Source organism: Myripristis murdjan, chromosome 6 (assembly GCF_902150065.1).
Source record: "Myripristis murdjan chromosome 6, fMyrMur1.1, whole genome shotgun sequence".
Lineage (NCBI taxonomy): Eukaryota > Metazoa > Chordata > Actinopteri > Holocentriformes > Holocentridae > Myripristis > Myripristis murdjan.
In genome coordinates this window covers 17,611,239-17,631,706 of record NC_043985.1, presented here as the reverse complement: position 1 = coordinate 17,631,706, position 20,468 = coordinate 17,611,239, and the positions used below count along the sequence as shown (strand labels likewise).

At 41.0% G+C, this 20,468-nt stretch overlaps 2 protein-coding genes across 3 annotated transcripts; both read left to right on the top strand.

Annotated features, from left to right (window-relative positions):
* The first annotated feature begins 1,565 nt into the window (after nucleotides 1-1,565).
* Nucleotides 1,566-8,467, top strand: tph1a (tryptophan hydroxylase 1 (tryptophan 5-monooxygenase) a). 2 transcript variants are annotated; one of them, XM_030053833.1, is made up of 11 exons: nucleotides 1,566-1,711; nucleotides 4,315-4,449; nucleotides 4,719-4,902; nucleotides 5,008-5,108; nucleotides 5,211-5,278; nucleotides 5,359-5,555; nucleotides 5,667-5,802; nucleotides 6,370-6,496; nucleotides 6,619-6,714; nucleotides 7,136-7,269; nucleotides 7,482-8,467. In XM_030053833.1, exons 1-11 carry the CDS (start codon nucleotides 1,622-1,624, stop codon nucleotides 7,654-7,656), a joined length of 1,443 nt encoding a protein of 480 aa, XP_029909693.1. In that variant the 5' UTR covers nucleotides 1,566-1,621; the 3' UTR covers nucleotides 7,657-8,467. The 2 variants fall into 2 exon arrangements, with proteins under 2 accessions (XP_029909693.1, XP_029909694.1); XM_030053834.1 differs by lacking the exon at nucleotides 1,566-1,711 and adding an exon at nucleotides 3,059-3,182.
* Nucleotides 8,468-9,263: 796 nt separating this feature from the next.
* On the top strand, nucleotides 9,264-20,335 carry sergef (secretion regulating guanine nucleotide exchange factor). Its single transcript, XM_030053835.1, has 11 exons — nucleotides 9,264-9,422; nucleotides 9,701-9,839; nucleotides 10,715-10,867; nucleotides 12,722-12,816; nucleotides 13,469-13,529; nucleotides 13,615-13,728; nucleotides 13,859-13,921; nucleotides 14,573-14,731; nucleotides 14,832-14,977; nucleotides 16,751-16,787; nucleotides 19,239-20,335. The coding sequence occupies exons 1-11, from the start codon at nucleotides 9,381-9,383 to the stop codon at nucleotides 19,466-19,468; spliced, it is 1,239 nt and encodes a 412-aa protein (XP_029909695.1). The 5' UTR covers nucleotides 9,264-9,380; the 3' UTR covers nucleotides 19,469-20,335.
* Nucleotides 20,336-20,468: the final 133 nt, after the last annotated feature.

Here is a 20,468-nt window from a genome sequence, read left to right as displayed (position 1 = left end):
TTATTGTTTCAGCCCCGTCTCACTCTCTGACCCCTTTATAACAAAAAGCATGCTAAGATTCTCATTTACAATTTACAATTAGGGCTGGGCAATATGGAGAGAATCAAATATCACAATATCTTTTACCAAATACCTCAGTATCAATATTGTGACCATATTGTTGGGGGTACGTAAGATATTTACACACAAAAGAATTTTTCAAAACAATCATTAGTAATTTTATCATTAGTGGACATAATGACCGAGCAGGTAAAGCCAAATAATAAAACAAATACAACTGTCTAATGAGTTCAGAAAATTGCATTTCTTCATTGTAATACAGCCTTTAAAACCTATATCACAGCATTTTAAATATCTGAAATCCTGGACGATATCTTATTTCATATCACAATATCAATAAGATATTAATATATCACCCAGCCCTATGCCCAGTAGCAGTCTTAATCTGTGACTCTGCACCATGGCTGGATAGTACTACACTGGTGTCTAACACATGAGAGGCCAGATGAGCCCCTTCACATGCCTCAGTCCCTGGGAAGAGGAAGCACCCTTCACTGCCTCCCCAGTTGTGTAAATCTTGTGTCCGTGTCACGAGTGACACAGGCCAGATACCACCTGAGAGAAATATCATGCGCATCAGCCACATGTTCCATTGTCTTACTTGTGTGGAGCTAAAAGTAATGGCAGACTATCTCAGTGTTATTTTTTGAGCTGAAAAGCATGTATGGTCTGCCACGTTTCTAACAATAATGGTGCTAGCCATTAAAGGTTATTAGGTCTAGGGCTTTAGCTCTCCTTTGTCTAGGTTCTGCCTGAGCTGAGCCACCTGAGGCTTTTTACTGTTATTCTCTGGATCTCACTTAACAGGCTTACACTGTTAAGCAAAACATCCTGACTACAGTATTCATGCTGTGTGCACGTGAATCCATAGGTGCTTACAGTGCAAAGAAATGGATTCTGGAAGTGGGGCATGTTTGGATCACTGAACAATGAAGGAAAGAGCACTAAGTTTGAATCCTCTTAAACCTTGACCTCTGCTGAGTCTCAAGGTGTCAACAAGCGCTGCAAAGTAAAAAATAGGAAGAATTCGGTTACTTGAGGAAGCATAATGCGTGGAAAGGCTGTGTTCATATGGTGATTTTTTTTCCTATGGATATTCACTGGGTAGTGCTGTCAAACCAGCTTACATAATTAAAGTTTGTCAGCACCACCCATGCCCTCCCCTCTGCTTTTCTTGTAGGCTTTTCAAGGCTTTTCTTATAGGATTTTTCGAGTGTATTTAAGTGTCTGATGTCAAGCGTTATCCAAACAGGCCAATCTAATTCATTCTCCTGGAAACACATAACTTTGTGGTTTGATCTAATTAAAGATCCCCAGTGTCTCAGGCCTTTAGGCAAAATAAAAAGCGAGCCTTTTCCCCAATGACGTGAGCGACGCTGCTCTTTTTCCATTTGCTGTTGTGGGTGAGATTATTACTCCCCTGTGCCCCCTCCTATTTCCTCCCCTGTGGTTAAATAGCAAAGCGCGCTGCTTCTTAAGGTAGACAGCCCATACATTGCTGAACTTATTTAGATCCACCCAGAAGCGGTATATAGATAGGCGGAAAAAACAGCACTTCATCATGTATTCAAACAAAATCGATGGACCGCGTAGAGGAAGGTCTTTCGACTCGATGAACATTGCCTTTGAGGAAAAACTGCTGAACAACGAGGTAAGAACTTCAACACCAAAAAGAAAGCAAGAAAAAGAGTTAATTATTTTGAAACAAGACTTCATCAGTGATTTTACTAGCGGCACTGATATTGTGAGATTATGTCTTATAGATAAAACAGCTTCAGTATCCTGCAGCTAACCTGAGGGATTTGATGGTGTTGTCTTTCTATCTGATTCCTTGATTACGACTTGTTTGACAGACATATGGGGATGCGTGTTCAGGGTCTTCTTAATGAATAAGCCTTCACTTGGTCGTCAGCGCAGATTAATTTAAGCCGTTTTGTGTTCATAAAGTCTACGTCAAAGCGTTATGATTAAGAAGGAGGGATAACTCTGAATTTCATGGCCAGAAAAGACCTGCATGCTTGGCTCAGTGTGTATAGTGAACACCCTCCACTCATTTCAATGGTAAAAGGCACTTGAGACACAACATGAGCCGACCAATGATCAACAGTTCGGCAGATAGAGAAAGAGACTGGTAGTAGCCAGGGCCCACTGCAGATACGGGTGCATTTTCTGGAGATAAGCCTGTTACAATTATAACAGACAATGAAAAAAAATAGACTGCATGAATCTACAGAGCCTTTAATGCGGTGCCTTTCAATTCCAAGGGCGCAAACGTGCAAAATCAACCAATAAATGAGTCGACAAACGAATAAAAGACCACATAATTTCGTCAAATAAACACACAACAAGTCAATTATGATGTGACTAATTTTCTCAAGGTTGACTGTGAAATTGAAAGAGTAGCCTACGCAAGGATAAATAATTTTCCCAACGGGAGCAGCGTCACAGCAGGTTAGTCCGTGGCCAAAGTGTCACTTATAATTCGGTAATACAGACAGAATTTTAATTGTAATATATAAAACTGCGCAATTATGCTCAAAGTAAACCCCTGTCTCAACATCACTATCAAATAAGTGAATGAATGTGAAGCTGCCTGCTTCTCCATGATGATGTCGCCTATAAAATAAAATAAAAAACAATAAAACATATAACTCTGTGAACATCGATATGCGCCAGAGGTTAAAATTGGGACTTAAATCTGGGAGTTTGAACTGACTTATCATTTTATGTTCGGTAAAAACAACCTGTTTCAGTAAGTTTCACTGTAGTGTAGTTAAGATTGGAATAAATTGTGGTCGGACAACAACTGCAGGCTAGATCAGCCAACTTGATAATAAATGCGCGTCGGATTGATTAAATGCTGCCTAACGTCTTGTAAGATTAGGCCACACCATGGAGGGAGCTAATAATAGGCTTCCCCGCTGTCTAAATGCGATTGCTCTAAGGCGCTTCTTTGAGACAGAGACAAGTTCATCTTCGTTAAACCGAGACGCGAACAGTTGACCCTGGCACCGACCTGGGCCTGTCTCCATGCACTAATGCTTTCAGGGATACTACCAACAAGAGTCCACCGACAGCTGGTCTGCCGCGCCGTCTCCACAATGCTTGAAGGGCGAAATGTGGTAGGCCGTAGTCAATTTTACACAATTCAACATACGTCATGTGATCCATACAAAAAACAAAGAGATAAATACATAAATCAGTTTTGTTGAATAGCCTGCACTGGTCATAAGTCTACATTTCTGGAGCTTCATAATGTAATTGTGCAGGATATCATATCAATAAAGAAAAAAAGTAGGCTGAACGTGCCTAAGCGATTTGAATCTTAAAAAATCGGAAACATGCGTTGCAGGCTGCGGTTCAGAAATACACAACAGTGCCCTAATAAAAAAAAAACTGTGATAGATTTTCTGCAGTATTTTTATAGTATTTCTAAGGGTTAAAGGGGATTGTTGTGGTCGTCTCCTGAGCGTGAACACGCTCCGCAGTGTGTGCGTCAGCACCGGGGTCGCTGTCCGTGGTGCTGAAGTGGATGGGGGCGCAGCTTCGCTAATCTCTGCCCATCGTGTCGGTTTGAACAACATGAATGCATGCATTTGTAGTTTTTTCTTTCTTCTTTTGTCACTGTATACAGAGATCTAACCCAAAGTTGCTACATAAATAGGTTGTTAGTCCTACTGTGAAGGCACCACGGCTTCCACCCTTAGACTCCTTGTTATTTGTTGCTTGTATGTTCATATGATTTTTTTTTTTGGCTGGGTAGACGCTAAGTGATTACAAGTCTTTTATTCACGTCATTACCTATCCTGATCAAAGGTTCAGGGACTCAGAAGATGCATGGGTATCAGCATAACCCAATATAAGTAACACCCTCAGTTATTTTGAGAAGAAAACACACATTGTTTATGAATTGCTCAGAGCTTTTTTTAAGAGTTAAGGAGAAATTGTGCAGCACAGAACCTGATAATTTAGTATGTTGTATGTTTCGGTCTATGATTTCATCAAATTTGTGCTACTCATACCAGCAGTAATTTTGTCAGAGTGTGCATCACATTTATAAAATATGCATTTCTGTCATTTTTATCTATAATATTTGAGAAACATGAAAGTAGAAATCACCATTGATTTCTCGTGGTCGAATGCAGTCAGCACCTCCCAATCAGGTCATCATGGAGAGAGCAAAATAATCCCACCTCTTGAATGGTACTGTATTCATGTTAGGCGAATTAAAATCTCATGCATTTCTGTTTTCAGATAAACAAATCAACCTTCACAAAAATTGAAGAAAACACTGAAAAGAAGAATGCATCAGAGAAGGGGAGAGCAGCAATAATCTTTTCCCTCAAGAATGAAGTGGGAGGACTTGTAAAGGCTCTCAAACTTTTCCAGGTGAGGACCAAGTTATTATACTGATTCTTGATTCTATCTATGTATTTATCTGTATGTATTTATCTATCTATCCACATTATAGATTATTGTCATTTTTCATGATACTTCTCAAATATGTTTGAAATAATTTTAGATTTAACACCAGAGAAACAGCTCTAGTCTAAGGCAGGCAAATGAGTACAACCCCAGTAATCAATATATTATACATGCAAAAGATGATGTTGGTAGTGTAAAAAAAAATGACAAAAAAATCACATTGTTTGTTGTAGGAAAACCACGTCAACCTGGTGCACATAGAGTCCAGGAAATCCAAAAGGCGCAACTCTGAGTTTGAAATATTTGTGGACTGCGACAGCAACCATGAACAACTGAATGAAATCATCCAGCTGCTTCGTAAGCATGTGAACATAGTGGATATGGAGCCCCCAGACAACTCCTGTCTACTTGAGGAAGGTAGGAAAACAATGACTAAAATGACACTGAGAGGCCTCTTATGATCCTCATTACAAAATCTGGTACGGCACAATTAAAATTGATCACTGGCCTGTTTCGTTGCAGATATGGATAATGTACCTTGGTTCCCAAAGAAAATTGCAGACTTGGACAAATGTGCTAACCGTGTCCTGATGTATGGCTCAGATTTGGACGCTGATCATCCGGTATGCAGGACACAAATAACCCTTTTTCCTAAAGGTGTTCACTAAAAATACAAGCTCCATAAATTCATAGCATTCTCATAGACATTTCCTTATTTTTGTCAGGGTTTTAAGGACAACGTCTACCGGAAAAGAAGAAAGTACTTTGCTGATCTTGCCATGAGCTATAAACAGTGAGTGAAAAATGAAATCTTGGGTTATTCTCTAAAATATCCACTTTACAGTTAGTAACAGAATCATTCTGTCTCTCCAGTGGGGATCCCATTCCTCGTATTGAGTTCACTGAGGAGGAAGTCAAGACTTGGGGTGTTGTGTACAGGGAGCTCAACAAGTTGTACCCTACTCACGCCTGTCGGGAATACTTGAAGAACCTGCCTCTGCTGTCCAAATACTGTGAATGTCGGGAGGACAACATTCCTCAGTTGGAGGATGTCTCACGCTTCCTCAGGGGTACATTGCGTTTTCTCAAAAAAGCCCTTGACTCAAATGCAAAACCAGAATTGTAATTGTCATTGAACAGTTTCAGTCACTCATGGGGTTTCCGATGTCTTATCCTCTCAGAACGCACTGGATTTACCATCAGACCTGTGGCCGGTTACCTTTCCCCCCGAGACTTCCTAGCTGGTTTGGCCTTCCGTGTTTTCCACTGTACCCAGTATGTGCGCCACAGCTCTGACCCCTTATACACCCCTGAGCCGTAAGTAATATAATAAATTAAGAGAATTGGTGTTGATTTAAAAAAAAAAAAAGCTCATATGACAATGCAGGCAGTGGTGAAAAGAATGTCAGAATGTCCTACTCAAGTAGAACTATTGTTATTTTTCTGATATTTTTGTTAAAATTAAAAGTACCTGAGCTACTGAAATAAAAATAAAAAGCAGCTCATTCAAAATGTACACTGAACAAAAGCTACTCAAATACGATTTAGAAAAGAGAACACTGCTGTGTGATCTTTTCATGCAAGAGCTAAAAAGAAAAGAAAGTTCAAACTAGATTCTTCCAAACAAAGTAAAGCAAAACGATTCTCTCTTCCTTGTCGACCACTCATTTTCTCCACAATTTGTCACTTGACAAATATCCAGTTTGTGATGCTTATGGGTTGCCTACAAATTCTGTAATGGGTGTGATTTAAAATGCAGTGTGAAGGACAATGTTTAAGTAAAATATACTGAAGTCCAAGTAATAAAATGCTCAAGAAATGTGAAATGTGAAGTGAATGTAATTGGCTCCAGGCCCTAATGTCCTGTTATCTTGCGTCATGCAGGGACACGTGCCATGAGCTGCTGGGTCATGTGCCGCTGCTAGCAGAGCCCAGCTTCGCCCAGTTTTCTCAGGAGATTGGCCTTGCATCACTTGGGGCCTCAGATGACTCGGTCCAGAAACTGGCCACAGTAAGTGACACCACTGCCTGGAAAGATTTAGCCAAACCAGTTAAAGGAGGATATTTTCAAATTGATAGACCTGAGTAATTTATTTTCTATTGTCTATTTTACTACTTAATTTTGTGTTTCAGTGTTACTTCTTCACGGTGGAGTTTGGCCTATGCAAACAGGAAGGGAAGCTACGAGCATATGGCGCAGGACTGCTGTCCTCTATCAGTGAACTTAAGGTAATGGTACTTTAATGGGCTCTTCAGTTTAAGACAGTCTTCCCCTCGATATTTTTCTAATGATGTAAAATCAAATTGACTCAGGAAGGCCCAAACAGCGCTCTAGCTAAAATAAATAAATAAAATAATTTTAAAAACTCATTCAGTTAATTTTCACCTTAAAAATCTTACTATATCTGGGCAATTTCATGCAAAAAAGCAACTGTGAACATTAATAAATTACATAATAAGTTCTTTTATGAAAGCCATCTGAATATTAATTATCTTAGAAAGTTATTTATCACTAAAATCTAAACCTGTAACAGTATTGACTTATCTAGTAAATCAAGCGAGCCAGGTTTTTTTTTTTTTTTTTTTTTTTTAACAGATAATGTTTATAGTATTTGCACATTATTTACTGTGTTTTTTCTCCTACCCACAGCATGCACTCTCTGGTAATGCAAGGATAATGCCTTTTGACCCCAAAGTTACATGCAAACAAGAATGCATCATCACAACATTTCAGGATGTCTACTTTGTATCAGACAGCTTTGAGGAGGCCAAAGTCAAGATGAGGTGAGTATCACTGCTCAGTGCGACAGTTTTACTGCCCAAATGTAGTTTTAACAGTCATCTAATCATCATTCATCAGTGAAGTATTAATAATGTACTCTGTGTGCAGAGAGTACAATACATCTAGAAACTACACTACTGAATATCTATATTCTTAAGTTCAATGGTGATATTCTCCTAAATGTTGAACATTGATGTGAAAATGTGTTTTTCAGGGAGTTTGCCAAGACCATCAAGCGTCCCTTCACTGTCCGATACAACCCCTACACCCAGAGCGTGGACGTGCTAAAGGACACGCCCAGCATCAACAGCGTTGTGGAGGAGCTTCGACACGAGCTTGACATCGTCGGTGACGCCCTCAGCCGGCTCAACAAGCAGCTGGGTGTGTGACAGCTCGGTTGAAGTTCCCCACTTAGTGCATCAACGCTTGCCATGTCATCCCCAAGCACTGCTGTAGAGATACTGCTTGTAACTCGCCCTTCGTCATTACAATGAATGTGCATTGCTATCGGCAAAATGCTCTTTTGTTCCCAGGCTTGTACAAATTATTGATACAGATTGGGTATGTTTAGCCATCGATATTAGTAAACTGAACAAACCCAAGGAACTCAAGACACTGCTTTGCTTCATTTGTACTTGGCTGCATTGGCCTTCTGTGTTGCATCCAGCAGCTTGTGCGCTTTCATGGTACATAAGATCCATGGTTAAATATCCATGGTAAAATATCTCTTTAAAAAATATTCCCAGCTGTTACAGACTGAGAAGTGCTCTGTTCCCATATTGTTAAGGCTACTGTTGTTTATGATCATGTGAAAGTTTTCTGTAATTCCTCTCATTCTTCTCCCTCCCCTTGAAAGTCTCCACACGTCAGTGATATGTATACAATGTACCTTGTTTTTTATTCATCTGGTGTATGTATCATGCTCCCTCCCGTGCACTGTTGCTGGAGTTTATAAAGGTGAATATTGGTATTGTAAGAATGTTTTCATGACTGAGTATGACCAAACTGGTACGTGTACCCTCACCTGGATTATTTTACAGTGATGTGCAAAAATACCTCTTCTTGCAGTGAATATAATTGTAGTACTCCTGAAAAAACATGAAAACATTATTTTTCTACTGTAAAGAAATACAGACTATGAGTAGACTATATATTGAAATACCAAAATGAAAATAAAATGTGCATTGTGTCTTCACTATATTGAATGGTGTTGTCAAAGTACTTACTGTGTTATTACTGCTGCCAATCCTCATAGCTGTGCTTTGGCTCTGGAAACTCAAATGGGGGTCTGTGTACCCCTAGTGGTATGTTGGAGTACTGCAGGGGTTATGTGAGATATTTTTTAAAATATGATTTTAAAAAATATCAGTCATGCATATTCACTGAAATAATTCCTCTGTGTTATAATAACGTCAATAAAAATGTAAATGTATGTTTGATAAACCACATTTTATATTCTGTAGTCCCTCCGGGTTCCAAATGTGTGTGTGCTTCTGGAGAAAGAGGGGGAAAAGAGCAAAAACAGAGCCAACAAAATACCATCAGTGTCAGGCTGTTTTTCAAACACTGATGGATCTGCATTTGGCCTCTATAGACTTTTTTCAACCCATTTTTTTTTTTTTTTTACATTAGCCAGGGAGTACTTGTCTGAAAAAAGTATTTAAAAGGGGATACATCATTAAAAAAAAAAAAAAAAAAAAGTTTCAGAGCCAGTGCATTAAACCAACAGGATGTCCGGTTAACTCTGCAAACATGATTTTAGGATTTGGAGTCACGTTTGCCAGCTAGTTAACAGCAGACTATGCAGTTTCAAAGCGCTGTGATGTGGTAAAGAATAATGCCAATCAATTCTCAAAGGAATATAACTTAGAAATGCCTCAAGCTCTGGACAACTCTTTTACCCCATCATGGTCCAAAATATGTCAACATCCACTGTTTATGTGTGTGTGCTTTTGACGTCAAATGATTATACATAATGTAATACAGCTTCACACCTTGAACGCGTTGACCAATTTTCACGTGGAGCCGCTCCTGCTGTCACACCCCGGCAAACAACATAGGCTTCACGACAGTCACTGCCGCAAATCGTGCCGTCGACCCGGCTGGTGAATCCATGGACAGCAGCTCGGCTACGGCGTTGTGTTTACACTCGTGGGTAAGTGCGCTCCTTCCACAGAAACTTAACGTGTGTTTGTGTGTGACCGTGTCGTGTAACACACCGTCTCAAACAGTCACCACCAGCCAGGAGAGTTTGTTCACGAGGCGAACGATAACTCAGCATTTTCACAGCACTTTAACTTAGCATAGCTTAAGTGACAGGGAAAACAAACTTCCCGTTGGCTTTAACCAGCAGGACACAGGCGGTGTTAGCTAAGCGTGTGTGTCTGTGTTTGTTTATCCTTATGACACCGTGTGTGTGCCGCACCGGTACAGGGAGCCAACAGCTACGGCCAGCTGGGGCAGGGACATGCGGAGGATGTGGCGGAGCCCCGGCTCTCCGACACCGCTGCTCTCCACCGCACAGCCGCCCGACAGCTGTCCGGAGGCGGGGGACACACCGTGGTTGTCACCGGTACTGCAGCTAAACATACACTACTCACAAAAAGTTAGGGATATTTGGCTTTTGGGTGAAATTTATGGAAAATGGAAAAAGTTCACGCTACAGTGATATTATATCATGAAAGTAGGGCATTTAAGTAGAAGCATACACTGGTGATTTCCTCATCTCAAACAATTTCTTGAAACAAAAGCCAACAACAGTGGTGGGTATACCACAACAAAAAATGTCAGTGTCAATAACTTGTCATGTGCCCTTGGGCATCAATTACAGCTTGACAACGACGTCTCATGCTGTTCACAAGTCGACTTATTGTCTGCTGAGGCATGGCATCCCACTCTTCTTGAAGGGCGGCCCTCAGGACATTGAGGTTCTGGGGTACAGAGCTCCGAGCCTCTACACGGCGACACAGCTGATCCCATAGGTTTTCTATGGGATTCAGGTCTGGAGAAAGTGCAGGCCACTCCATTTGAGGTACCCCAGTCTCCAGCAGCTATTCCCTAATGATACGACCTCGATGAGCTGGAGCATCAAACACCTGATGTGAATTTTGCCGTTAAACTCCTTGTTAGAGAACAGCAACTTGTGCAAAAAGTACTGAAACATTGAACAGTTGGACATGTGCATTCAAAAGTTTACAGAAGGTCACATTAAGTTCACTTGTAAAGGTTATAATGCATTTTAGGTTCATCCTGAAATTTCACCCGAAAGCCGAATATCCCTAACTTTTTGTGAGTAGTGTATGTTGCTTTTTCACTGCAATGTCATGTTGTAAATCTCTGTCTCTGCTCGTGTAGTAAGCAAACCAACAAGTGTGATAGAGAGACTCCCCCTCTTGGGCAAATGAGTGCCTCACCTGTGCTGTGTGTGGTGGATTGTGTGTTACACAGAGAGTGGAGAGGTGTTGGTGTGCGGTCAAAATCACAAAGGACAGCTGGGGCTCGGCCACACGACAGATGTCTCGATCCTCCGCCTCTGTCCTCACCTGAGTCAGAGGGTCACCAGTGTCTCCTGCGGCTGGGATTTTACTCTTCTTCTCACCGGTGAGCAACTAGTTCACGTCAGGAAAGTGACTCAGTTTGTGGTGACCAGGGTTGGCACATTATGTGGAACAGGATTTCAGTTCAGCACAGATGGAGCAGGGGTTTGGTGGTGATAAATCGTGATAAGTGTTGGTTATGTCTCAACAACGAAGGGCTTTACATGCCCACAGGTTTACATCAAACACCCCCATGACTTAATCTGCATAGCAAGGAAAAACTCCCCCCAAAACCCAGCAGCTGTAACAGAGAGAGGAGACCCCCTTCCCGGCCAGACAGGTGTGCGACAGGTGCCGACACAGTGAGCAAATTACAAACATTACAGTCATAATGCAAAAGAAAAAACACTAGCAGACAATATGACAACAACAGCAGCAGCAGAAAGGCTCAACCGAGGCAGCAAACACACACAGGACAAAGATCAGCCACAGTAGCCAGGATGAGGGGGATGATGATGATGATGATGATGATGAAGAGGACTGGGAGGATTGGTTGAGATTCCCAGTTTTATTTGTCAGAGTTGGTTAAGGTATAGTTAGTTAGGGCTTGGAGATAAGGACAACATCAAATAAAAAGATATTTTTGACAGAATACCTCTATCAATATTGTGATGATATTGTAGGGACGACTGTTGGACTGTTGGTGTGATATTTGAAAAACACTCACTAGTAATGTGGATGTGATGACCAAGCAGGTAGAGGCAGATAATGGAACAGACAGAACTGTCTATTAAGTTCAGAAGATAGGATCCCTTAAACATAATGCAGCCTTTTAAAACCTGCAGAAGACAACGCTTTTGCCATATCACAATATTACACAATCAAAATCCAAGGTGATATCTAATCTTGTATCACAGTATCAGTGTAATGTTAATATACAGCCGAACCCAAGGTGTTGTGTTTTTTCTCATGTAATATGGCAGATGAAAATGATGACAGCACTTTGCTCGATGGCATAATTTGTTTTGTTTGACTTTTAAATCAAAGTGAGACAACCACCTTTCCCCTTGTTTGGATGGTGTATTTAACTATCACTGTTTTCAGGTGTTTGTTAAAGAATAAAACATGTACAACTCAGCTACAAACAGATGTCTGAGATCTGTGACACAGCGAGAACTGTATTATCAAAGTTGTTTTTAAAATGTGGCAAAAGAACGTTGTATTGCCTCATAAACGTTTTGCTTGATCTGGGAAAGTGACGGCTCAAAGTGAAATAAAATCAAACGTTGTTTATCCATGCTTCAGACTTTTGAACTTTGCTGTGTTCTCATTAGGACCCGTTGTTAAGCTCTTTCCCAACTCCAGCTCCTCAAATAAAGCAGCACTCAGTCAATCATTATTGTTATCATTATTATTTATTATTGCTGTTGTTGTTGTTGTTGTTAGTTGTGGTAGAGCTACAGAATTGTCTTCTTCATCCTCTCACACTTGATGGTTGTTATCAGTGACTCGGCCACTGTGCCAGACATTACCTACACAGTAAATAATTGTCATGTAAATATATATTTTGATGTGAACTTCCCTGAATTAAGTCACACTTGACAAATGCAAATGGACGGTGCAAGGCGTAATGCGCATTTTGTTGAAATGGTTGATATTTCAGTGTGTTTTAAATAATCATAATACGGGGGTGTCCTGGTGATTCTCTTCGCGGCCTCTCCTGTCTCTCTCTCTGCTGTCACTATAAAATAAAAGAGAGGCCGGAAAAATCTTAGTCTTCTTAATCTTAATTTTTTAATTTTAATATATCAGTGCTTTGAACAATCTTCATTCCTGATGAATTTAGCTGAATCTCAACAAGTCAGAAATGGTTTGTTTGATTTAGAGTTTATTGTTTTAATGCTTTTCACACCAACAGATTGTGGGCGGGTGCTGTCCTGTGGCTCCAACGCTTTTGGACAACTGGGTGTGGGAGAGTCAATCTCACACTCTGCCGAGCTCCTGGTTGTTGAAGTGAGTGTCGATTCATGGTGTCTTTTACTCAGTCAAGTTTGTAAGGAATGCAGCACTACATGAATGTTGTAGCCTCCTAGTGTGTATCGTACACTGCAAAAACTCAAAATCTTACCAAGATTATTTGTCTTATTTCAAGTCAAAAATGTCTTATTTCTATTCAAAATATCTCATTACACTTAAAATAAGACATGATCACCTCAGAAGTAACTTGTTTTTAGACAATTGTCTCTTGTTTCAAGTGAAAATTTGCTTGAAACAAGTGCACATTTGCTTGTTTCATTGGCAAAATTTGTTTCTTGTTTCTAGCAAATTTTCACTTATTTCAAGTGAATTTTCACTTTTTCCACTGGCAAATTTTGCCAATGAAACAAGCAAATTTTCACTTGAAACAAGTGAATTTTCACTTGAAACAAGTGAAAATTGTCTAAAAACAATTTACTTCTGAGGTGATCATGTCTTATTTTAAGTGTAATGAGATATTTTGACTAGAAATAAGACATTTTTGACTTGAAATAAGACAAATAATCTTGGTAAGATTTTGCGTTTTTGCAGTGTAATACTTTTATCCAGTCAGTCCGGGGCAAAAAGCACCACTGCAAACTGCACTTATCTGTATTTTTTCATTTTTCTGTCTGGTGTTTGTCCTCAGAGGCTGAAGGAGCATGTGCTTAGCGTAGCAGCAGGGCTTAGACACTCACTCGCTGTCACTCGTAAGTTTACATTATAAATTATCCTCAGTATATTTTTTGTTTCACTGTCCAGCCACAAAACCTCTTTTTTTCCTTCTGCTTGAAGACTCAGGCTGTGTATACCAGTGGGGCACAGGTCTCTCCAGCCATGCCAAGCGAGCGCTCAGTCCGCACCCTGTCCCTGTACACCTCAGCTCAAAGGTGCCCTCTCTGGTACCAGGTAATTGAAAGTCACACCTCAACACTGCACAGCAAGATGCTTTTTCACAAGTAATTTTTTTAAAGGCCTGAAGGGCATTCATACAAGTGTCTTGCTGTGTCAAGGAAACTGTGCTCATGTCATGTTGCAGGTCTGGATCACGTGACTCCGTGCGCAGTCGCTGCAGGCTCAGTACATTGTGTGTGCCTTACAGGTATGACAATATTAGATATGTCAATCATTATGCTGTGTTAATGTTATATAATATTCACCGTAAATATCAGTCATTGCCACGAGTCATTTACATCATCCCTCTCTTGTAATTGCACATAAGCTGCGGGAATTTTTTGTGGGCTGTGATATTTTGCTCTTGGCGTCACAAATTTGTAAAGTCAGACATCAGCGTACTGTAGGCAGCAAACATGATGCAACGACGATTAGGGGAATAAAAATTAAATTTAGATATATTTATACTCATGCAATCGACTGTACTCAGAAATGCAACCACTATCTAATGCAGGACATCTACAGCTGATTTTAAATTCATAATTCATAAAGAAATGTGTCCCTCACAAAGTTTTCTTAAAGAAGTTTATCATGTTCAGTTGTAATTGTGAACACGTGTGCGTTACTTACATGAAGAGGATGTGTGTGTTCCAGAGAGTTAAAACATGATCTTGATTCTGTTCTTCTGCTTCTTCCAATGTGATGTAAAAACAGCATAAGACGCTGTACTCATACTGTATTCATGTCAGGCTTCCCTTCTGCCCTGTAACTAGCTGTCCTCTACCACTCGATAATTGTTGACCTTTCTTCTGCTCTCACTGCTGGATGCAGGCTAATGTTACTCTCATTTTCTGTGCAGGAGAGGGTCATTTATTTTTATGGGGAAGCAATAAGCATGGCCAGCTGTCCACTACAGAGCCCTTTTCCTCCTCTCCCTCTCTTCTCAAGAGCTCACTTATGGATGGAGAGAGAGTCGCCCATGTGTGGAGTGGCTGGACACACATTGTTGCCCAAACAGGTAAAACACAAAAACGCACATTATGTCACTGAGCTATACTGATCAAATTAACAGGACTCAGAGGACAGATGCTATAGCTGATTAAGGTTTCCCATTTCAGTGAGCGGGAAGGTGTTCACATGGGGAAGAGAGAGCTACGGACAGCTAGGCAGGAAAGAGCGGGAGTCGGCTGGTCCGCTGGTGGAGGGTGGCAGTCAGCAGGCTTGTCACCCTGCAGAGGTTAAGGTACTTTGTGGAGCAACACAGGTAAGACTTCTCAGGGTTTCAAAACCCAGCTGACCAAATAACCCTAAAATCCACACAATATGTCTTTTAGCATGTTAATGTTTTCTTATTTTAAAAAAAAAGTCATTTAGAATAGTATAAAAGCTTTATTTTCCATTGACTTCATTGGAAATTCGTCTTTGGCCTCACAGCGGTCAGTTAAGAGACAACAAACATCACATGAAAAGGAAAACACTACAACATTTCTAATGTGTCTGGAGAAGTTCTCAAGTATCTGCTATCCAAAAGGCGCCTAAGTGCTGAAAATTCTCTGCTGCCTCCACTGTCTGATTCCCATAGGGGAACTTCTCCTCTGTGGCTGCTCTAACCAATTACTTTAATAAGTACAAAGACAGGAATTACTCCAGGGATAGCTTTTCTCCTCATTTTCTCATAAGTACATGTCTGCCTCTGTCCAGCAGGGGGAAGCACAGACTTACAACTGCAAAACACTGAAAACTGTAGCTGAAGGTTGTTTTGTACAAGGGGAAAACAGACAGTACCACTGAATGAGAACAAGGCTTATCCGGAGTGGGTTCACAATGATTTGCATCGCTATATCTTGCGTGTAAAGCACATACACCTTGCCGTTAATCTTCCCCGAGGGAAGGAACCTCTTGCATTTAGTCAAGGCAGAGATCTCCTTTCCCACAGGGGCAATTATGACAAAGTAGCATGAGATTGCTGCACTTAACCTGTAGTCTAAATGTTAGCTGGGTGGTAGGAGATCCTTACCAATAAAGCAGATGTCAGGGACAGGCAAGGGCAGGCACTGCATCAGTCTTCCACTGCGTACAGATCATTGCAGCAGCTCTGGTGTACATTAAGGCACAGTCACCTTGTGCATGTACTCTAAAGCTGAGGGCAAGATGAATTAGCTGAGTGGACTATGAATCTCTCAGTCCACCCCTCCATGTCAATCTGGCTAAAACGCACACACACTCAACACCTATAGCGTCAGTATTCAGTAAATTGTCATTTTTATGAGGCTTATGAAGACTGCTGGGGTAATAAATTATGACCTGCCAGTGGTTAAGAAATCAATGGGTGTTTATCTATTCATGGCGTGCTACAGCTGACAGCTAGATCAAAATTATTGCGATAGGAGTAAACAGTCTGGCCCATATTAGTTATCCTATATTAACTAGGCTACACAAAATCCATTGACTTTCATTGCTGACAAAAAAGCTACAGCAAGTGTCATCTAGAGAGCTTTAAGTGGTTTTACTCTTGTTTGAGCTTCAGAGAATTCATGGGCAGCTTTTAACTATGACGTACAGTAATGCTGCCTTTTCCTCAGTAGTTGCTGCAAAAAGGTCCACAGAAAAGCAGCATTAAATTGTAAAAGGTTTTGGTCAGCAAAGGCATGGCACAAGCAGCCATGCTGAGACAGTTGCATTAACTCTCCAGGACAGCTCAGCAGTGTGTTTTAGCTTTTGTGCTTCCCCTACAGTTTTGTGCTCTTCTTTTTTTTGTCAATGTACTGTAGAGTGAGGGGTCGGTGAATTATGTTGTCTAAAATGATTGCATATGAAATCACTGGAAATTTAGTTTGCAGCACTCATGTGACATGTGCGGTGCAATTTGGAGTGAAAGTAGCTGGATAAAAGCTGGATGACAACATCCAGTCACATGTTGTTTTATTTCAGTGTGACAGCAGGGCAGATTGAGAGGCAAGCAATTGCATGGTAGTTGTGTGATGTGTTGGCTTAGTGCTGATTGGTTATTACATTCTCGAACTTTTTTTTTTTCCAGATTGCATGTGGATCTGAACATAATCTTGCCATTGTAGGTGAGTAACTTTTTACAATTACTATGTCTGCATATGTGCACTACCAAAATCTACCATGTTTGGAGAAAAAAACTGACAGAAAACGGTCTGACAACGTAATGTAGAACAGCACCAGAAAGCTACATATAGAGGGAGAGGTTTCAGGGAAATGGAGCAGAAATGCTGAGAGCCTATTGGATTCAGTAAGTGGAAGTGACTGAAACAAGAGCCGGTGTTTTTGGCCCTGCATGACTCTGGTCTTGAGTACCTGAAGGGCTAGGGAATACACACACATGTGAGGCCATACTATTTCAACTTATCCACCTTATTATACCTGTCTAGCTTTACAGTTTAACATCAGTGTCAAATATTAATCCTTCTGGTGATGCATCTGAGGATTTCTGAGGTCAGCTCATTGCTCTGTGGCCTTTGCTTCAGGAAGTAATTACAGCATGGGTAGATGGGTATCATCGACAGAAGCAATTACCCAAACAGGCCTGTAAAAGAGCTGAATTAACCACACACATTTCGAGGCATGTTCCTCCAGCAGAGTGTTTGCAGAGTTGTCTTCCTTTATCCACAGCAGAATAGAGCGTAGCTACTATTCACACACACGCCTGTAAAAGAATATTAAACAAACATGGACATGTTTGAGTATTTGTTTTCCTTCCTCAGATTTCCACAGAGATCACATTTCTCTCCGCCCTATTGATAAAATCCTTTTTCTTTGTTTGCCATAGTCACCAGCAAGCTCTCCGAGCATTTCAGAGGTAAAATCTCATGTGTTAAATTTGAGCACTGACCTAGTTTATTACATCAGCATCAGTATGAATACTGCTGAAGAAGATTGGAATATGTTTTGAGGAGCACGAGATCCCATTTGAGAGGAGGTGCTGGAAGTTGCTGGTGCATTTAAAAGCAAGTGGCCATTTAGTTCTAGCTGTTTTCTGAGTGGGCCATCCACTTGGGAAATTATTGATATAGATTTTGTCATGTACAATGACAATTCTCTCGAGGCACTGTCCTGTGCTTTCAGAACTTCCTCTCACCCAGTTAAGGGATGAAGAAACGGGTCAGACAAAGGGAGTGCTCATGTGAACATCCTGCACCCTGCTCCTCCACCATGCTCTCCTCTCCTCCTTGTCTTGAAGCATGGTGGCAGGAGCAATGAAATAGCAAAACAGGATTGGAAGCAGAGACCTGAGTGCTGCTATTTCTGGTGCTGAAGTAGGTCAGGCGGAAAGGAATAGAGAGCATTGCATGCTGCTTATGGGAACATATCTGTTGCTGACTGCTCAACCCTTGCCCATTTACACCTGAGGAAGAGCTCTTCATATATGAAATTCATTATTAGTGGTCAGAAGTGGGAAAAAAGCACTCAGAGGGCATGACATCCTTGATGAAGAAAGTTTATTTCCAGTGTGAATATTTGAGCGCATTGGGCATTGTTGCAATTGGCAAGATTTTTTTATCACATCTTTTTCCACCGGTGCTGGAAAAATTGTAAATCAGGGCAAGTGTACTAAAAAAGCCCCCTGCAGTTTCTGCCGCTTTATAATCTATTAATTGGGCGTGAAACTTAAGGCGGTCGAATGTGGAACCCAGATGCAGGTTTTGATTACAAGGAAGGAGCTTGGTACGAGTGTCTTGATTTTCATCCTTTTGTTGTACAGAATATTGTGCAGGCAGTATGTTGCCATGGAAACACTGTGCTGTATTCAAGTCAGTGTCCATGAATTAAGCACAGCACCGAAACAAGCCTGTTTTTTTTTTTTTTCAATGGAGGAAAGACTGCACTCCATGCAGCTCATTTACCAGTTATTGAATATCTTTCATACAGTCAAAGCAATACAAAATGAATATTAGGTGTTGTATTTGTCATGACTTGGTCTGTGTGTGTGAGTGTAATACATAAGCCATGGCTGGCAGAATTTCACACTGACAGAAGCTGCTGGCGTGACATCTTGGTCTGGTAACTGGTGAAAGCATATGTGTCTGTTGGCAAACCTTTCAATACCACTGATTTTAGAGACGAGCTGTAAAGGAGAAAAGACAGACAGAAATCCCTCGGTGGAGCAAACGAAAAAGATAGCATAAAAGAAGCAACTGCGGGACGAGGATAGCTTGACGATGTGTTACCCTTGAGAAAGCAAGCTCGCTTCTGTTGCTATGGCGATGGAGCCTATTAGGTAACTGTGTTGCCATGGCACGTGTCTCCTCGGTGATGCAGAGCTGACCACACCCACCAACAAGCTCACCAGCTGTGAAGAGCAGGGAAGCTTTATTACTGGCTGAGTGTCAGTGTGAGGAGCAGAGAGGCAGTGTGAATGCGTGTGGCCTGTTTGGAGTGATTTTTTTTTATCACCCTGCCGTCTTTTCTGTAGGATTCCAGTTTTAGCCTTCATGGTACAATGCTGCAGACCTGCTTCTATACTGTCCGCTCCACTGAACAATGATCCCTCTCCTTTTCAGGGGGCTGTCTCTTCTCCTGGGGTTGGAACGAGCACGGAATGTGTGGAGACGGTTCACAGACCGATGTCGTCCAGCCACAGCTCATTTCTAGCCTCAGACCTCTCCTCATTGGCTGCGGAGCCGGACACTCTATGGCAATGTGTGCGGTGAAGACCGATTCAAGACAAAACTCGGTTGCAGACCCTCCAGTAACTTTGGAACAGGAGAGCGAGCATTTAGCAGACATGTGACTGCCCTTTTGAGAAGGAAAGTCTTTGTGAGAAACGTGTGAATGAAAACATTTCTCAGTGATTTAAAGGTAGCTTATCAGTGCCTTCAACAAAACCCACATTCACTGTTGTTGAACTGGATTTTAAGTGCCTTTGAACGTAACTTTCACTTCCCGAACATGCTACAGTTTGAAGGCATGGCTGTGTTCAAACTGAGGTCGTCATAAATGTAGTTGAGGGGTTGGACACAGGTTGAGTTATGTTTCATGTGAACAGAGGCCATCATTTCCCTGACCAGCCCGTCACTTTGATGGACATGATTGTGTGTGTGGGGAGGGGGGCTTTGCAGGACCTGGACATGCCTGTGACTGCCTGTCCACCTGCCATGCTTGTCCTCCCATTGAATAAAGCTGTTATGGATTGTGTGAAGGATGGGCTAGACTGGTGCTATAGCTCCATCTTCCCATGTGAGGGGTTTTATTACTGTGATCTTGAGTGTCAGCAGGCACTCAATCTCTGAGATCCACACTCAATACTGAAATTCTCACGGCCATCTAATGATTTACCACTTAGAAATACTGTGCAGTATTTATGTTTACGCCCTGTCCATCACATTTATGTTTTTGCAGTTATATTTCATACATTCTGCTTCATATTCTTTGAGGTTGGGTTTCTCATATTTGCACTATTGTCAAATGTGCATATGAGGGTGAGAAATGTTAGGACTCAGAATGGCTCATGGATTTTATGTTGGCATTGCAACTCATATATTTTTTTATATAAATATAATTTATGATATAAAATTTCTGAAAATTGATTATGGATCACATAAATGTCACAAAAACTATGCACTGTTGAAAATTAAATTAAGAGTGTTTTTTTTTTTTTTGCTTGTTTGTTTTAACTTTAAAAAAATAATAAATCAACACTCGCTGAAAAATGATCATTTCTGTGTTTTTTATTTATCACTATTTATTGTACAAGCCTGAACTGTATTGGTCAGAAAAGACACACAAAAAAA